At 45.0% G+C, this 17,262-nt stretch overlaps 1 protein-coding gene across 2 annotated transcripts in view; it reads left to right on the top strand.

Moving 5' to 3' along the window:
- The window catches only part of lama2 (laminin, alpha 2), a 600,632-nt gene that overhangs the window by 375,483 nt on the left and 207,887 nt on the right, over nt 1-17,262 (top strand). For both annotated transcript variants that reach the window (XM_085997158.1, XM_085997157.1), the window contains exon 19: nt 16,727-16,938. In XM_085997158.1, the coding sequence (XP_085853284.1) occupies nt 16,727-16,938 (212 nt within the window). The remainder of the gene's footprint in view (nt 1-16,726; nt 16,939-17,262) is intronic.

Genomic DNA, 17,262 nt, shown 5'->3' with positions numbered 1-17,262 from the left:
GGGAAAGGCACGTGGCGGCGGGTTGACAGCCGGGTCCTGACCCGCTGTCAAAACGAAATATTTTCCCACCTGACCTGCCACCGAACGCACCCGCTGACCCCCCAACTTGGACCCCAAGTCCTCAAACTCTCTCAGCAGAACCTCATTCCTAGTTCTACCTATGTCGTTGGTTTCTACGTGGACCACGACAACTAGATCCTCCCCTTCCCACTCCAAGTTCTTCTCCAGCCGCAATGAGATGTTTTTAATCCTGGCACCAGGCAGACAACACAGTCATTGGTATTCACTGTCGTGGCTGCAGAGAACAGTATCTATCCCATGTGGATGCCCTATTCCACTAACCCTTTAACTCCCTTTCCTTCAACCATCTCTCTAACCTATTCTTCAATGTTGCTGTGGTCTCTGCTTGCGTCACTAACTCCACTATTGCATTCCACAGCCTCACAGCCTTATTTCTAAAAACGTTTCTCCTGCTCTCTGTCCCAAATCTTTAGTATTTAATCTTATATCAATGTCCCCTCATTCTAGACCCCTCAACCACTGGAAACAGTGGGGTAGAATTTCCACAGGCATTCTCCTGATCCCCTGGCATATGTTCAGCGGAAACTCCAGAGAAATGGCGTAAATGACCGTTGTCACCACTTCTTCGGGGTTTCCACCAATTTTCTGCTGAAATTACGGTATATGTTTATCTGCCTTCTCCAATATGGGCTGCCTGCACCTAATATGGACTCACTGTTGCCTTTTTCTCTCCTCATTTCAATTATGCTAGTAGTTTATTAGGTGGGATGGAATAAAATAAACTACCACTTTTCTGTAGTTTTTGTTTCTGAACCTGTCATCAAAGTATGCTATTCAACAACAACATTTACTGAGCAAATTGGATATATATAACACCGTTAACAAAGAAAACATCCCAGGTCATTTTACATAGGCATAAGGAAAAAATGGATGCTAAGCCAAAGAGAGAGATATTCGGAGGGATGACCAAAAGCCTAGGGCCTTGAAGGCGAAGAGGAAGGCAAAGAGTAGCAGGGGTTTGGGGAGGTAATTCCCAAGGGTTGGCCTTAGGCGGCTGAAAGCAAGGCCAACAATGGTATGGAGGAGAGAGATAGAGGAACGGAGAGTATGGGGGCTGGAGGAGGTTACAAGATTCTGAAGGGGATTGACAGGGCAGATGCTGAGAGATTGTTTCCCCTGGCTGGAGTGTCTAAAACTAGGGGGCATAGTTTCCGGATAAGCGGTAGGTCATTTAAGACCGAGATGAGGAGGAATTCCTTCTCTGCCCCAGAGGGCTGTGAATGCTGAGTCTTTGAGTATATTCAAGGCTGAGATAGATAGATTTTTGGACTCTAAGGGAATCAAGGGATATGGAGATCGGGCGGGAAAGTGGTGTTGAGGTGGATGATCAGCCATGATCTTATTGAATGGCGGAGCAGGCTCGAGGGGCTGTATGACCTACCCCTGCTACTATTTCATATGTTCTTATGTCCTTCTTATGTTCTTATGTTACAGAGATATGGAAGGGCAAGGCCACAGAAGCATTAAATCACAACAATGAGAATTTTAAATATGAGGCATTGGGACAGGGAGCCAATGTAGATCAGTGAGAACAGAGGTGATAGGCTGACATGATTTGGAGTGGGATAGGGTATGGGCAGCAGAGTTTTGGATGAGCTGAAATTTACAGAGAGTAGAAAATGGTAGGCCAACCAGGAGAGCAATGTAATAGTTGAGTCCAGGCTTAACAAAATAATTGATGCTGGTTTTAGCAGCAGATAGGCTGAGGAAGCAGGCAGTTTTACAAAGGTGCAAGTAGAAGGTCTTTGTTTTTTTATGTGGGCATCGCTGGCAAGGCCAGCATTTATTGCCTGTCCCTAAGTATCCTTGTGAAGGTGGTGGTGAGCTGCCTTTTTGAACTGCTGCAGTCCGGGTGGTGAAGGTACTGCCAGAGTGTTGTTAAGTAGGGAGTTCCAGGATTTTGACCCACGCCAATGAAGGAACGGCAATATATTTCCAAGTCAGGATGGTGTGTGACTTGGAAGGCAACTTGGAAGTGATGGTTTTCCCATGCGCCTGCTGCCCTTGTCCTTCTAGGTGGTAGAGGTTGCGGGTTTGGGAGGTGCTGCCGAAGAAGCCTTGGCGAGTTGCTGCAGTGCATCTTGTAGATGGTACACACTGCAGCCACGGTGCGCCGGTGGTGGAAGGAGTGAATGTTTAAGGTGGTGGATGGGGTGTCGATTAAGCGGGCTGCTTTGTCCTGGATGGTGTCGAGCTTCTTAGAATAACTAATCAGTAGAAAAAGAAGATTCACTGCTCAATTTTCTTCTGAATTTTAAATGTTTTACATGGATCAGTACTTGTTATGCAAGCCACAGCTCTGCACAATTTAGCAAAACACTTCTAAAATGAGAACTAAATATATAATTAGTGATGGTATGTCAGCCTTTAATTACCTATTTCATTATTGATGAAATTATTTGTTAATTTTCATTCAACTGGGTCACATCTAACCGTCTGCGGCAGTGACGATTTACAAATAAGTGATGTGACAAATACTTGCCATCATTCTGTGTGGGAGCCCTAAACTGCTGCTGCAAGTAATAGTGTTTTTTTTGTACAGAATAGCTTTTTTTTTAAATATATAATTTTGGTGAATTTGTGTTCATTATGCTGAGGGCTCTCAGAATGGAATATTTTTCTTTTTTTATTGTACCCAGCTTGAGCATCAAATGCTTCCACATCTGATGTAGCATGGGTCAGATGTAAACCTTGATTTACCAGACCAGCAAAATCAGATTTGGACTTGCCGTGGTGTTGAGATTCACATATCTCTGGTAAACAGGATCAAGTGCAAACCAATATGGTGGGTATATTGTGTTTAATCAGAGTTTAGGACGGAATATAACACACTAGTAATATAGCAAAAACATACGAACGTGACGGCTGGCATGCATAAACAGTTCTCTGGCTTCTGGTCTCTCTCTCTTTCTCTCTCTCTCTCGGGCCTTCGATGGTGAGCATGGGATCACTCTTAAAAGAACGTTTGACCAGCTGTTCGGCTCTCCCTTCCGCAGTCTGTGTGTAAGCCCTTGGGGTGTCACTTTTTATTCTCTTTTTAGGGGTGGGCCTGAGGCCAAGTTATTGACAAGACCATTTAACCTATAGCGGTTCCTCCAAAACTTTATCAACCACTGACAGCTTAAGTTCTTTGCGTTGGTGTTTGGATGAAAGCCCTCCCCAAAAGAAGGTCTCATTACTTCATCCTTGTTTTTACAATTTGAAGGTTCCTCAATTGGAATCCATCTTACCTCTTTTTACTCTCTCCCCCTTTTTCCCAGCAAGTACAAGGCCCGGCCCTGTCCCTCTTAATCATGGCCCCAGCCAGAGCTGTCGCACATTAACCAGTCGCTATCTCACCTTCATCTAGCAAATGGCCCATTCTAAGATGGATACCTTATCCTTCTCAAATTCCTTTCATTCTATGTCTTTTCCTAATTAACTTTTAATTATCTTCACAAGCAGTTCTGCTAAACAAACTCCAAATTCTATCTGTGGAGATTATAATATGGTTATTAGTAATAATGGAAGAAACATAGGCTGGGCCTTTACTGGCCAAATTAAACATACATTAACAAAATCAAAACCCTAACTTACAAACAACAGATAACTAGCCTGGCAGAACCATCCTATGGGCCCCCGTGTGGAATGTTTATGTTTCACCTAATCTAACTGATTAAAAAGACTGTCTCAAATTCTAATGCAAGCTTCCCAGGAAAATGAAACTTATCATTTAAAAGCCATATACATTTTTAGGCACCTCTAGTTTCTAACAGTGGTGCAGGTGCACCCTAGCTAACGGTTGGGAGGACTGGCCTCACCATTTTGTGAGACATTTTAATGAGCTCCCTATGTACAAAAAACCCTACACAGGGATTCTGGCCTGAAAACTGGTTGATTGCAATTCACAAAATTGGACAAGCCAGCAGCTCATAAAGGGCTGCTGCTTGACATTAAAGGGCATTTGCCTGTCATTGTTGGCAGCATCAATGAGGGAAGCAGCAAACACTTTCTCGTTAAATAATGAGTTGTTGGAGATTTTGCAGCAGGAAGTGCAGCAAAGGAAGATTTAGAATCCCGGGTGAAAGTTGAATGGACAGAGTAGCTGATTGGATGAATGCAGTCTTCCAGGTCCGCATTAATCTTCATACAATGCATGGATTTCATCTAAATGGTCATTTGCTACTCCGTCAGGCAAATAACCTGTTACTCCGTCAGGCAAATAACCTGTAAAGCATTCACAGAGCATTTACCCCTTTTTCATAGAATTATACAGCATAGAAGGAGGCTATTCAACCCATGAGGCTGGATTTTCATTGAGGGGGCAGGTAGGAGGCGGGACTATAACTTTCGGGGTTGTAGTCCCACCTCCATCGAGTTGTAGCCAACCCACGCGATTTTGACTTGATTGACCTTGTTGAGGCCACCCAGCGGGCTCAGCAGGCCAATTAAGGGCCACCCGGCAACAGGTGACATCACAGATTGATATTTCATCTGTCAAGACCTTTTGACAGATGAAATATCAGCGTTTCACAGCTGTTTGATGCTGTCAAACACTGACAATCTGTACTCCAAGTTAATTCCTTCCTCTCAAGATGATTTAGAGATCTCTCCGGAACAGAAAGCTGAATGCTGCAATTTTTGACAGATCACGGCCATTCTGCTTTCTGTACCGGTGAGATGAGGGACTCCTGAGACCTGAAGGAAGGAAGGCTGTAAAGGTAAGTAAAACTTCTTTAAACACTTTAAACATACTTATCTCTGCATTCATGCACCCATCACTCACCTGAACACTGGACATCTCGACCCCTCCAAGCCGTTCAGCCTGACAGCCCGCCTCGCTAACTTGCCGTGGTTTGGAGCCATCGGGAATCCCACACTTCAAGAATGAAAATAGGGATTAGGCTAAAAACTGCCTGTTAACTACCTGTTAGCAGGCAGTTAATTGGCACTAATCCCCTTCCTGCCTCGGGGAGGTGGGTCCCAGTGTGGGTCGGGTACCCGCCTCCTTTGAAGCTGGCATGGAGGCGGGTTGGGGGCGGGATGGGTTCGTGCCCCCTGATTTTGGGATTTTAACCCCCCCACACACCTCCAATCCCGCCTCCACGGCCCAATGAAAATCCTGCCTATCATGTCTGTGCCGGCTCTTTAAAGAGCTATCCAATTAGTCCCACTCCTCTGCGCTTTCCCCATAGCCCTGCAAATTTTTCCTTTTCAAGTATATATCCAGTTCCCTTTTGGAAGTTATGATTGAATCTGCTTCCATCACTCAACAGGCAGTGTATTCTTGATCCTAACAATTCGCTGCATAAAAAAATTCTTCTCATCTGCCCCCCTGGCTTTTTTGCCAGTTACCTTAAATCTGTGTCCTCTGGTTACTGACCCTCCTGCCAGTGGAAGCAGTTTCTCCCTAACTATTCAATTAAAAGTCCTCAATTTTTAACACCTCTATTATTTCTCCCATTAAACTTCTCTGCTCTAAAGAGAACAATCACAGTTTCTCTAGTCTTCACATAACTGAAGTCCCTCTTCCCTGCGACCATTCTAGTAAATCTCCTCTGCACTCTCTCCAAGGCCTTGACATCCTTCCTAAAGTGTGGTGCCCAGAATTAGACACAATACTTTAGCTGAGGCCTAACCAGTGATTTATAAAGGTTTACCATAACTTCCTTACTTTTGAACTCTATGTGTAGTGGCGCTTCTTAGTTTCCAAACAGGCAGGCCACTGAGCTGTGGGGCCTTTAACAACGAGTAGACACGTGTCGAAATAAAACGTTCCCAAACGTAGCTTTGTCTTTTAAACTGTTTACTATAACACTTAACAAACGGAATTACAAAGCAAACACGTATAAACGAACACAGTCAAAAACTGTACTGCTCCAAACCTCACAGCTTCTGCCTCTTTCACCACGTGCAGTTTAAACTGTAAAATGGCTGCACCCATGTGTGGCTTAGGGACTGTTCCATTGTGGCAAGAATGAAGGGGGTGTCGGACTATACTACTGGAGCAAGAAAATAGGGGGTTTCTTAATACAATAAGTCGGTCAGGTAAATTAACTGTATTATGCCATTTAGCCACTATTTTAAAGTATTTTCTTAAGCTTTTATGGCTCTTACATTCCGGCCCCTAATTGACTAGGCACATGAAGCATATCAATTACTCAAACATTCTTAAGAGTCATAAACTAATGAGTTCAACATATTTACAATATAAATGTCCACTTTTTTCGTTCAGGAACCTTTCACGCTACTTCTTGTAGCAGGCGGAGCTTTGTGATCAGTCTTTCCAGGGTCGTGTAACCGTCTGCAAACAATGCATTCAGAGAGTATTTTTCTTATTACGGAATTAGCTCCTGGAATCCAGTATCTTTGTCTTAGATTCCTCCCACTGTGTCCAATACTCTGGTGTATATGCTGAAGAATGAGAGTAGCAACCCGGAGGTCCTTAGAAAGGATAGCAGGATGCTTGGCCTCCTCTGGCATAGCAGATTTGTTTAGTCTCCCTCCCACCCTCAGTACTCCATCTTGCAGTGTAGGGTCCAGCTTGTAGATATGACTACCTTTCTTGATTGGAGTATTTCGCTGTAGAGCTTCGATTTCTTCTGGGTATCTTTGTCTTTGACTGAAGCGAACTATCTCCTTCTCAGCCTTGGCCAAATCCTCCACGGTCAATGAATTCTTGCCCAATGTGGTCTTGTGCTGATGCATGTACTGCTGTAGAAGCATTCTCTGCTTATCAGGGTTACTTTCAGACTGACTGATAGTGGCTCGGTACTCTTTTCTCTTACCGCTCAGGTGTAGCAGCAACTCTTTCAACCTTAGAAACCATGCAACTGCTTTCCTCAACTGGTGCCATCCTGAGAAATGGTTAACAAGCTTGTTCACTGTGTCGAAGTTCTCTTTCGTATTTATGAGATTTACTGTGACTGATCTCTTGACTTCGACGTCATCTTCAGCAATCTGACTTGGCATATCTGGTCTTTCTGGCCATGATCTCTCTGTTTCCAGCAGATAACTTGGGCCTTGTATCCAAGTTTCGCTCCTCGTGAAGTTTTCAGCCTTCAATCCCCGTGAGGCTTGATCTGCTGGGTTTAATGAGGTGTTTACATACCTCCATTGAGATGGTTGTGTAGCTTCTCTAATGGATGAGATTCTGTTTGCTACGAAGGTCTTGAAGCGTATCTTCTCATTCTCTATATACTTCAGCACCGTCGTGCTATCCGTCCAGAAGACAGATTCTTCTAATGGGAGCTGTAACTCTTTACGCATCACCTGGTCAACTTTAACTGCGACAACCGCTGCCGTCAATTCCAGTCTTGGGATGGTGACCTGCTTCAGCGGAGCCACCCTGGATTTCCCCATGAGGAAGGCACAATGTTTCTGGCCCTGTTGATTTGTCAGCAAGAGGTAAGTAGCCGTGCCATAGCCGTCCTCACTGGCGTCCGAGAAATGATGTAGTTGAGCCGTCCTTGTAACTCCAAAACTCGCGGGCTTGATGCATCTACTGACGTTGAAGCTAGAAAGTTGTTGCAAATCTGTCAGCCATCTGTGCCATCTCTGAGCTTGACCTTCTGGGATATCTTCATCCCATCCTCTCTTGTCTCTACACAGCTCTCGTAGCATCAGCTTCACCGGCAGAATGAGTGGTGCCAGGAATCCGAGAGGGTCGTAGATGGGACTGACCACGGAGAGAATCCCTCGTCTTGTGGATGGTCTTTCGTTCACCATTATCCTGAAGTTGAACGTGTCTGACTCGATGCACCATTGTACACCAAGAGCTCTCTCGATAGGAAGGACATCGTGGCTCAGGTCCAGATCTTTGACTTCAGTGGCTCTTTCCTTTTCTGGGATAGAAGCTAGAACTGCTCTGCTGTTGCTTATCCACTTAGTCAGATGGAATCCTCCATTCGAACACAGAGTTCTAAGGTCTCTTGACAGTGCGATGGCATCGTCTTCTGTTGACACGGACTTCAGACAGTCATCGACATAAAAGTTTCTGAAGATTGTCTCCACAGCCTCTGATGGTGCTTTGCCTTTGCCATCTTCTGCAGTTTTTCTGAGAGCGTAGCTTGCACAGCTGGGAGATGATGTGGCTCCAAACAAGTGTACGGCCATTCTACATTCCACCATCGCTTGACTAACGTCGCCATCTGGCCACCAAAGGAAACGCAGAAGATCAGCATCTTCATCAGGGATTCTGACTTGGTAGAACATTGATTCTATGTCTGCCATCATGGCAACGAGCTCTTGTCTAAACCTAGTCAAGACGCCAATGAGGGTATTAGTAAGATCAGGACCTTGAAGCAGCTGGTCATTCAGTGAAGTTCCTCTGAATGAGGCGGCGCAGTCAAACACTACACGGATCTTTTTCTTCTTTGGGTGATACACCCCGTGATGAGGAATGTACCAGACCCTTCCATCGTCTCTGTTCAACTGTTCTTCGGGCACTTTTACAGCATAGCCTTTCGCTATGATGTTTCTCATGAAGTCTTTGTGGTCTTCGTGAAAGTCAGGGTTCTTGTTCAGCTTTCTCTTTAGACTGATGGCGCATTGCTCTGCTATGCAGCGATTGTTCGGCATCTTCGCGGTCTGTCTTCTCAGTGGCAAACCAATGTGATAGTGGCCATCAATGAACTGTGTAGACCTTGTCATCAAATCCATGAACTGATGGTCTTCTTGTGACATCTCTGTCTTTTCCTCACAACTGCGTTCTGAGAAGTCTGCGTTGAACTGCTGTATCAACAGCTCTTCAATGCTTGCGATAGAGATGCGATTAACTGTGACATTTTGTCGTTCCTCCTTGTTCGACTTGTTGCCATCATCTCTCCTTACCGGTCCATTGACTACCCATCCAAGGGCTGTCCTGACGGCGTAGGGTCCGTCATCCTTGCTGTTTATCACCTGCCATGGCTCCATAGTTTTGTAGGCATTGGTTCCAATTAATAGGCCAATTTCTGCTTCAATGTATGGGAGACGCACCTTTTCTAGGTAAGGCCATCTATCCACATCCTTCTGCAGGGCTAGGTTCCCTATTCTAACAGGAATCTCCCTCTGTGTGAAAACATTAGGCAGGTCTATGAAGTCCTTCTCTTCAAGTCCACACACTTCTAGGTCTGACAGGATATAACTTTGCATTGCCTTCTCATGACCCATGGTGCGTAATAGGATTTCTGTTCTTCTGCCTCTAACGTTCAGCTGTCGCATGAGTGATTCTGTGCAGAACGTTGCTGAACTACCTGGATCCATGAAGGCGTAAGTCTCCACAACCTTCTCACTCCTCTTAGACTTGATCCTTACTGGTACGATGGCAAGAATACAATCACTGTCACCGGCCCCAGTAAGTCCGCAAGTCTCTGGTTCTAGCGACACCAGAGCACTTGAAACAACCGTCTCATCGGTATTGTTTTCTTCACTCTTCTTAGGGACTTGCTCTTCTTTATGGATATGCAGCAGACTGGGATGTTTCCGAGTGCACTCTCTGCATGTTGTTCTTTGCTTACAGTTTCTACTCAGGTGCCCCTGAGAGAGACATCCAAAACATAGGCCGTTGCACTTCAGGAATTCGATTCTGTCCTTATGTGGCTGTGCTTTGATGTCGCTGCAGAAATCCAATGTATGATTCTTCTGGCAGAATAGGCATGGCTTCTGAAAGGCATCAGCAGACGTCCCTGTGCTGCTCCTTTTGGTAGAGGAGTTCTGGGGCCTTTCTTCCTCGGCCTGAGTGACGATAGTTGCAAAGCTGCTTCCCCTGGAACCACCTTTCCTGAGAGTCTTTGATTCAACAGGCTTGGCTTTCACTCTTCCATCGGTGGTCGGGCTGACATCCTGGATGTTTCCAAACAATGGGTCCCTAGCAATTTTAGCCTGTTTGTCTATGAAATTCACTAAGTCTGCAAACCTGGCTCTACTTTTCCGTCTCTCCATTATCTCAAAGGCTGTTCTTCTCCATTGTTCTCTCATCCTGTAAGGAAGCTTAGAGATGATGATTCTCATAGTCGTAGGATTGTCCACCTCTTCCATGAATTCAACATCCTCCATGGTGTTGCGACATCCTATGAGGAAAAGAACGTATGCGTTCAATGCCTCTCCGTCCTCCGATCTGATCTGTGGCCACTTGGTAGCCTTTTCAATATATGCAGTGGCTATCTTCAGCTCGTTACCATAGTGCTCCTGCAGCAACTTCCTGGCTTCTATGTATCCCCGGTCCGGCCTCATGTGTTCACAGCTTCTGACCAGGTCTTGTGGTTTACCACTGGTGTACTGTCCCAGGTAGTACAACTTATCACTGCTGCTCTCTGTTTTGGAGTCAATGGCTTGTTCAAAGGATCTGATGAAGGGCTTATACTTGAGTGGGTCGCCTTGGAACACTGGTATGTCTCTTTGAGGGAGTCGAAACAGATTCTGTTGTTTTACAAGCATCTCTGTAGTTTCGTTCTGACGTTGCATCACTCGGTATAGGCTTCTCCCTGTGTCTTCAGGCCTCTGGTGGTCATCAGCAGGGTCTAGTCTAGACCGTCTGACGTCTGGGGTAGCATCACATGCTCCTGTTAGTGGAGAGGCCACTCTTCCACGCTGTAATGCCAGGGGATTGCCTTCGGGCTCTGTTGTAACTCTTGAAGGTGCCATGGATCCAACTCTATGTGACAACGTTGACTGGCAGTGGCTCCCGCCATCCCGTGAGCCTTCATAATCTTTGTACGCACTCAACCTGGCGTCTGAGACCTCGATAGCTGTTTTTATCTCCAGCTGTTCTTTCTTTGCCTGCACCTGGGCCCGTTGGGCCTGCACTTGGGCCTGCAGTTGGGCCTGTTGGGCCTGCAGTTGGGCCTCTTCCCATTCAAGAGCTTGCTTCTCCGCTAAAGATGCTGCGCGCGCCATCAGCGCCGCCCGTTCAGCCTTCGCTCTCATGCGTCGCGACGAGCTTGTGGTGGAAGCGACTGACCTGCGTCCAGAAACAGAGCTACCTTCTTTTCGATTTTTGCTCGGTCTGGCGGAAGTCTCTGAAATGCTATCGTCTGGTCCGACTTCATCGTCAACTTTATCTTTCTCTGCTGTATCAGCATCTTGTCGAATCTTTAAAATCCACTGTTCCGTGGCCTTGATACAGTCCTTAATGCTGGTTGATTTAAGATCAAACCAGTTGTGCTGATCATCGTTTCCCTCTTCTTCAGACAGAAGTGCTAATACATCTTCATTGAGTACATTAAACTCTTCATGCAGCTTGGAGAAATCGTAATACATTATGTCTTCAGCTTTCTTAATATTAGTATTATCTTCCATGAGGCGATCAATTATCTTCATTTTTCCAGTTATCTGAGCTAATTTAGCCTTCCTTGCACCTATGCTTCTATGTAACTTCTCTTCCATTGCCTTTGGGGTGAGCTTTATTTCCCTCTTTTGGCTAGCAATCCTTCTGGCTGAGCGAAGCTCCTGGCTCCGCAAGGCCTCGGCCATTTTACCCGCAGCTCTTATTTAGCTTCTCAATAGAATGAACAAAGCAAGTAACAGTCACTGTACCTTCGCTTTCTTATATTGTCGTCTGGCTCCGTGACCATTCATGTATACGTTCGCCGACGATTCCGTCCCTTCCTTCTTAGGGAGCAAGTTTTTGACTAATCTAGTGGCGCTTCTTAGTTTCCAAACAGGCAGGCCACTGAGCTGTGGGGCCTTTAACAACAAGTAGACGCGTGTTCGTTTATACGTGTTTGCTTTGTAATTCCGTTTGTTAAGTGTTATAGTAAACAGTTTAAAAGACAAAGCTACGTTTGGGAACGTTTTATTTCGACACGCGTCTACTCGTTGTTAAAGGCCCCACAGCTCAGTGGCCTGCCTGTTTGGAAACTAAGAAGCGCCACTACACTATGCTTCTACTTATAAAGCCAAGGAACCCATCTTTTTTTAAACAGCCTTATCAACTTGTCCTGGAATCTTCAAGGATTTGTGTATGTGAACCCCCAGGTCTCTTTGTTCCTGCAATCCCTTTAAAATTGTACCACTTACAATACTTTCCATTGATCAGAAACTGCAGCGGGAGACAAAAATGCCATGCATAATGTACTTCACAGTTCACCTGCAAATGAGTACTCGTAGGAAGAAAAACATGTAATCCGATGTGAGAAGGCCTGGTGCAGGAAGGGAGAGGTCCAATCACAGCAATGCTGTTTGGTGTGCTAAGACACTTGCTAACATCTGATTAAATATGCTCTGCTTATAGGCTTTGGCAGCTTATAACCATCGGGAGAGTACCAGGACAGGTGGCGGACTAGTGTAATTTGATTAATTGACCCTTGCCCTTTTTGTCTGAGAATTCGTCAAGGGCAGGCTGTGTCAGGCATTCCACCTGCCCCAAGCATGCCACCTACCTCAAGCACCAGCACCCTGGAGAATGTGTTTTTGGACATGATTTCAGTGTTGAAAGCACAATAACTCGGATGGTGGCTTAGCCCTCGAGATTTTGGCCTGTCACAAAGAGGTTCTCTTTGTCCAATTCATATAGACCTAGAACAGTCTAGGGATATTGCCATCTGCCCAACTTTGTTCACTGCAGGTTGTAATTTAGCAAGAATTGCAAATACTGTAGCAACATGTTGGCCAGTAAACTAAAGGCTTTAATAGCAGGGCATAAATGCATAGGGAAAACAAAGTATGCAAGATGTCTAATTTGAAGTAGATAATGCTCACCGCCAAAAATAAAAACTGGGAATTCAACATTCACTCAAAACAATCTCAGCCTTGCTTATTAATTACTCCAAATCAGGTCACTCACCCATTTTATGTGGGTGAGGTGTGCACCTATCAGCCTTATTTGCCTGCAGCCTGACCTATCAGCACCAAAAAATCGCAGGTCACAAAACGTAGTGTGCAACGATTCAGGTGAGTGAGAACGGGATCTGGTATTCTGATTCGCTGCCACCTCCAGTGGAGCCTTGTACAATTTCGTCTAAAGTAAAGCGACCTCTACCTTGCCTGAACAATACATTTTAACTTCAACCACAGTGAGCAGCATTTACTTCACACAGTATCTATCCCAACGGCTGCTCTTAGTGACAGCCTTGTAACATAAAACCTCCTACCGTGATAAACATACATTAAATACTTTTGTCTCAGTTGCAATGGCCAGATTATTTTGGCTGCACACAATTGAGGCAGTGGTTTTGATACAACCCCAGACCACCATTGCATATGTGCATCAGATGCTGTGTACAAGCCTGGACATGCCCAGTGGTGCATCAGATGTTGTGGAGGACTAAACATAAAGAATGTGTAGCCAGTATACCTACATATTAGACGTAACTTATCAATGAATTGTCTAAATCAAGGAGTCAGATTCATTAATAACTAAATATGAAAGGCTGTTACAGTTGAAGTTGCGACATCATGATGCACACAGATTATGCGGCATGTGTCAGCATTTCTGTATTTGGATAAAAGGAAAGTTTCTCTCATGTTTAGTTCACAAGACTTTTATTGTAACTGCACCTCACATTCTTAGACTATTCCTTGAACCAAATCTCCTGGCTAGTTTTATTGGATCTTTATATACTGGCTTGAATGTGTATATATTTTACAGGTGTACAAATTTTAGTGTTACAGTTATTCCAGCAATGAACCAGCAACTTGTTTGGGCAGGTCTCAGTAGGGTTAATTTAAATCAGAAATAAAAACAGAAAATGCTGGAAACACTCAGCAGGTCAGGCAGCATCTGTGCAGAGAGAAACAAATTGGCCGGAATTTTCCGGTGGGTCAGCAGGTGGGATCGATGGCGGGTTGGGTGGGAAAGTGTTTTTTTTCCACAGCGGGGCGGAACCCCACTGTGAACCCACTGCCACGCGCCTTTCCCAGTGTCGGGTCTGTTAGCGCTGAGCAGACCGACACGCAGTGGCGGGGAACCCAATTAAGCTCATTATGATAGCAAAATACTGCAGATGTTGGAAATCCGAAATAACAACAGAAAATGCTGGAAAAACTCAGCAGGCCAGGCAACATCCGTGGAGAGAGAAAAGAGGGACCCCGAGCTTCCGGTCGCCTGTCACTTTAATTCACCGCTCCATTCCCACTCAGACCTCACTGTACTCGGGCTCTTGCATTGTTCCATGGAAGCTCAACGTAAACTCGAGAAACAGCACCTCATCTTCCGATTAGGCACTTTACAGTCTTCCGGACTCAACATCGAGTTCAACAATTTCAGATCATAACCTCGGCCCCCATTACATTTTTGCTTATATTTTATCCACATCTTTGTTTTGGCCTATTCCTCCCCACCTTTTTTTTTCTCTCTCCCACATGGCAGCTGTCTCTCATTCTGCCAGAACATTTCACACCTAATCTAGAGCCGTCTTTTGTCTCCACTAGTCCCATCACCATCTCATCTAGTTTTGAATACCTCTTAATGTCTCTTCACTTCTTTTGTTCTCTCCCAGCCCTGCCTTTCGATCTATTTCATTTCCTTTCCAGTTTTGAAAAAGGGTTAGACCCGAAACGTCGACTCTATTTTCTCTCCACGGATGTTGCCTGGCCTGCTGAGTTTTTCCAGCATTTTCTGTTGTTATTTAAGCTCATTATGACCTCGTTTAGACATTATTAAGAATACATTTGAACTTACCTTTTGACTTTACGTGCTCGTCCACGAGGTCCTCGCTGCTCGGGGATCACGTCTGTTAAGCTGAGGCGGGAGATGAATGGCCATTGAATCAGCTGATTACTTGACAACTTGAAATGTGCTATAAAAGCTCCCACCTCACAGATGTTCACATTCCAAGCTCAGAAGCTGTTGCTTACTGCGTTTGGAACACAGATTGAGCTTTATGCAGATTGCAAGTGTTTGGTGCAAACTCTCTATCCAGAGTCACCTCATTGGAACAACCTCTCAGCTTCTGTCATCTCAACTTCACCTGCCATCTATTACATCAACTTGGGTGCCCTTTATACTCTCTCACCTTGGTCCTCAGAATCCCACCATGATCAGCCCCAACACCAGCAGCACCAGGCACACCAGCAGCATCAACAACAACACCAACCTTCTATGCAATCAACTGATGCTGCACAGGACAGAGGGCATCAGCACCCAACCATATTGTTGCTCGGGAGGCCAGGGATGGCCTCACCATGGCCAGATTCACTTCACTTGGTACTGTACACCCTGGCTGCATGTGATGCGCCAGGTTGGCACCACCTCACACCAACACCATAAAGCATCCCTACAATGCCCAAGCCATTCCTTTCACACTCATGACCACTGCGGGGGATACCGTTATGTCTCACCGTTCACTGCAGCTCACTAAGCCACTTCCAAAGGTGCACACAAATCTGTCCAAGAACACAAAGGGCTGGATTTTGCCATTGGTGGCGGGTTGGGGGCAGGTCAGGTGGTCGGCGGTTCCCGCTCCCGCCTCCGAAGTCAGGCGGGATAATTTAGCTATTTTGCCTTAATTGGGCAATTGATTCCCAGCGTGTGCGCACCCCTGGCCCAATGAGTCTTTTGGGTCTGAAACTCGCCTCTGATGACGTCTTTAATGCAGCTGTATTTAAGGGCTCCAAGCAGCCTTTGTTCATTTTCTGCCTCAGAAATTTTATTTACGAATCTTCTAACAGTTTTTGTTCTCTTGAAATGTCTAGTTCAAGGTCCAAGGCCACACCCCAGTTTGATGATGACTCCCTCCGGAACCTGCCGCCATTTTTTACAAATTTCCCACCTGACCCGCCTTCAAACCTGCCTCCTCGGGGCTGGCAAAACCCAGCCCAAAGTGTTGTAAATAAAGGTTTCAATGTTTGACAGCACATTAACAGAAACTTTACATGAATATTGGATAAAACACCCAAGTGGCTACCCTTGTGTGTTGTTAGTTGGTATGATTGCACTAGGATGAGGGTGAGTGTGAGGTGTGGCTAGTGAGATGGGGATGCGATAATATAAATAGAGAGGGATGGGTGAAGGTCCAAGGTAAGTTGGTGTGGGAAAAGGACCTCCATGCCTGCTGTGACTCCCTCCGCAAGCATATGGAGGGAGTCATGGGAGAGCCTGGGTGCAGCCCTGTGCCTTTGTGCAGTCGTTGTCAGCATCTCAATGCTGTAGAACACTGACAGCACAAATGTCAAGATAAATTTGGCCATGGTCCCTTTAAGGAAACCGGCTGATGACGCATCATCAAATGACATCACCTGACCTGCTTCCTCTAATTGGCTCAATCAAGGGAAATCCATTTTACAGAATGGGATGGAGCCATTAGCGGGGTTGGGACCCACCAAGGTTAGTAAAATCCCAGCCTTTTTGTGTTTGTATTCTAATGTTGTCAACAGTAATTTTGAGACTTACATTATGGAAAGGCTTATCTTTCAAATAATAAAGTTTTGATGTTTAGGACAGATCATATAACACATTACCAGTCGGAAGCTGCACTAGTAAGGGAATAAGAATCAGAGATAAAGTTACACCACTGTAGGCCCAATTGATGCACCTTGTGAGTGTGACACCCCACTGGGGGCACAGAATTATTGCTGTAATCTAAAATTAACAAATTCATAAAATTAAATACTTCTACTGTCCATGAGTAAAAAACTATAGTTTGAGTTTCTAGAAATATCTGTATTCGAAATGGTGTTGCTACAAGATAAAGCAATTTGATTATCATTCAGAGATTTAATTTTGAATTTTTCTTTTGTTAACCAGGTGTTCAGAAGGCTTCTTTGGACGACCGAGTAAACCAGGTGGATCATGCCAGCCCTGCCAGTGCAATAGTAACCTTGATCTGTCAGTGCCTGGTAGCTGCAATTTATTGATGGGAGAGTGTCTACGATGTATTGAGGGAGTTGCTGGTCAATTCTGTGATCAATGTGCTGAAAGATTCTTTGGAGATGCTGTTATAGCCAGGAACTGCCGATGTAAGTGTGCTGCATTGTTCATTTGGTATTTGTTCCTTAAATGTGACAAACTAAGAACTATAGAACTTAACTTTGTGGTACAATCAGGGAATGCTAAAGTGATTGATGGTCCTTTGGGAAGATCTTAAATGGAAATAATTTTGAACATAGAATCTTTAGCAAAAAAAAATCTCTTACAGCATAAAGTTACAATAGAGCAATATATCCCTCATCTTGATGCCCTCACAAGGGTAAATCTTACAGTTTGAGTGTGGACAAGGAGGGATTTGTACATGGCAGGCTTCTTGCCTGTTGGACTGGAGGAGACCAGTCCAATTATAATAA

This window comes from Somniosus microcephalus, chromosome 9 (assembly GCF_052327205.1).
Source record: "Somniosus microcephalus isolate GS21.2 chromosome 9, FLI_Smic_1.0, whole genome shotgun sequence".
Classification (NCBI taxonomy): domain Eukaryota; kingdom Metazoa; phylum Chordata; class Chondrichthyes; order Squaliformes; family Somniosidae; genus Somniosus; species Somniosus microcephalus.
This window is presented reverse-complemented; position numbering and strand designations above follow the sequence as displayed.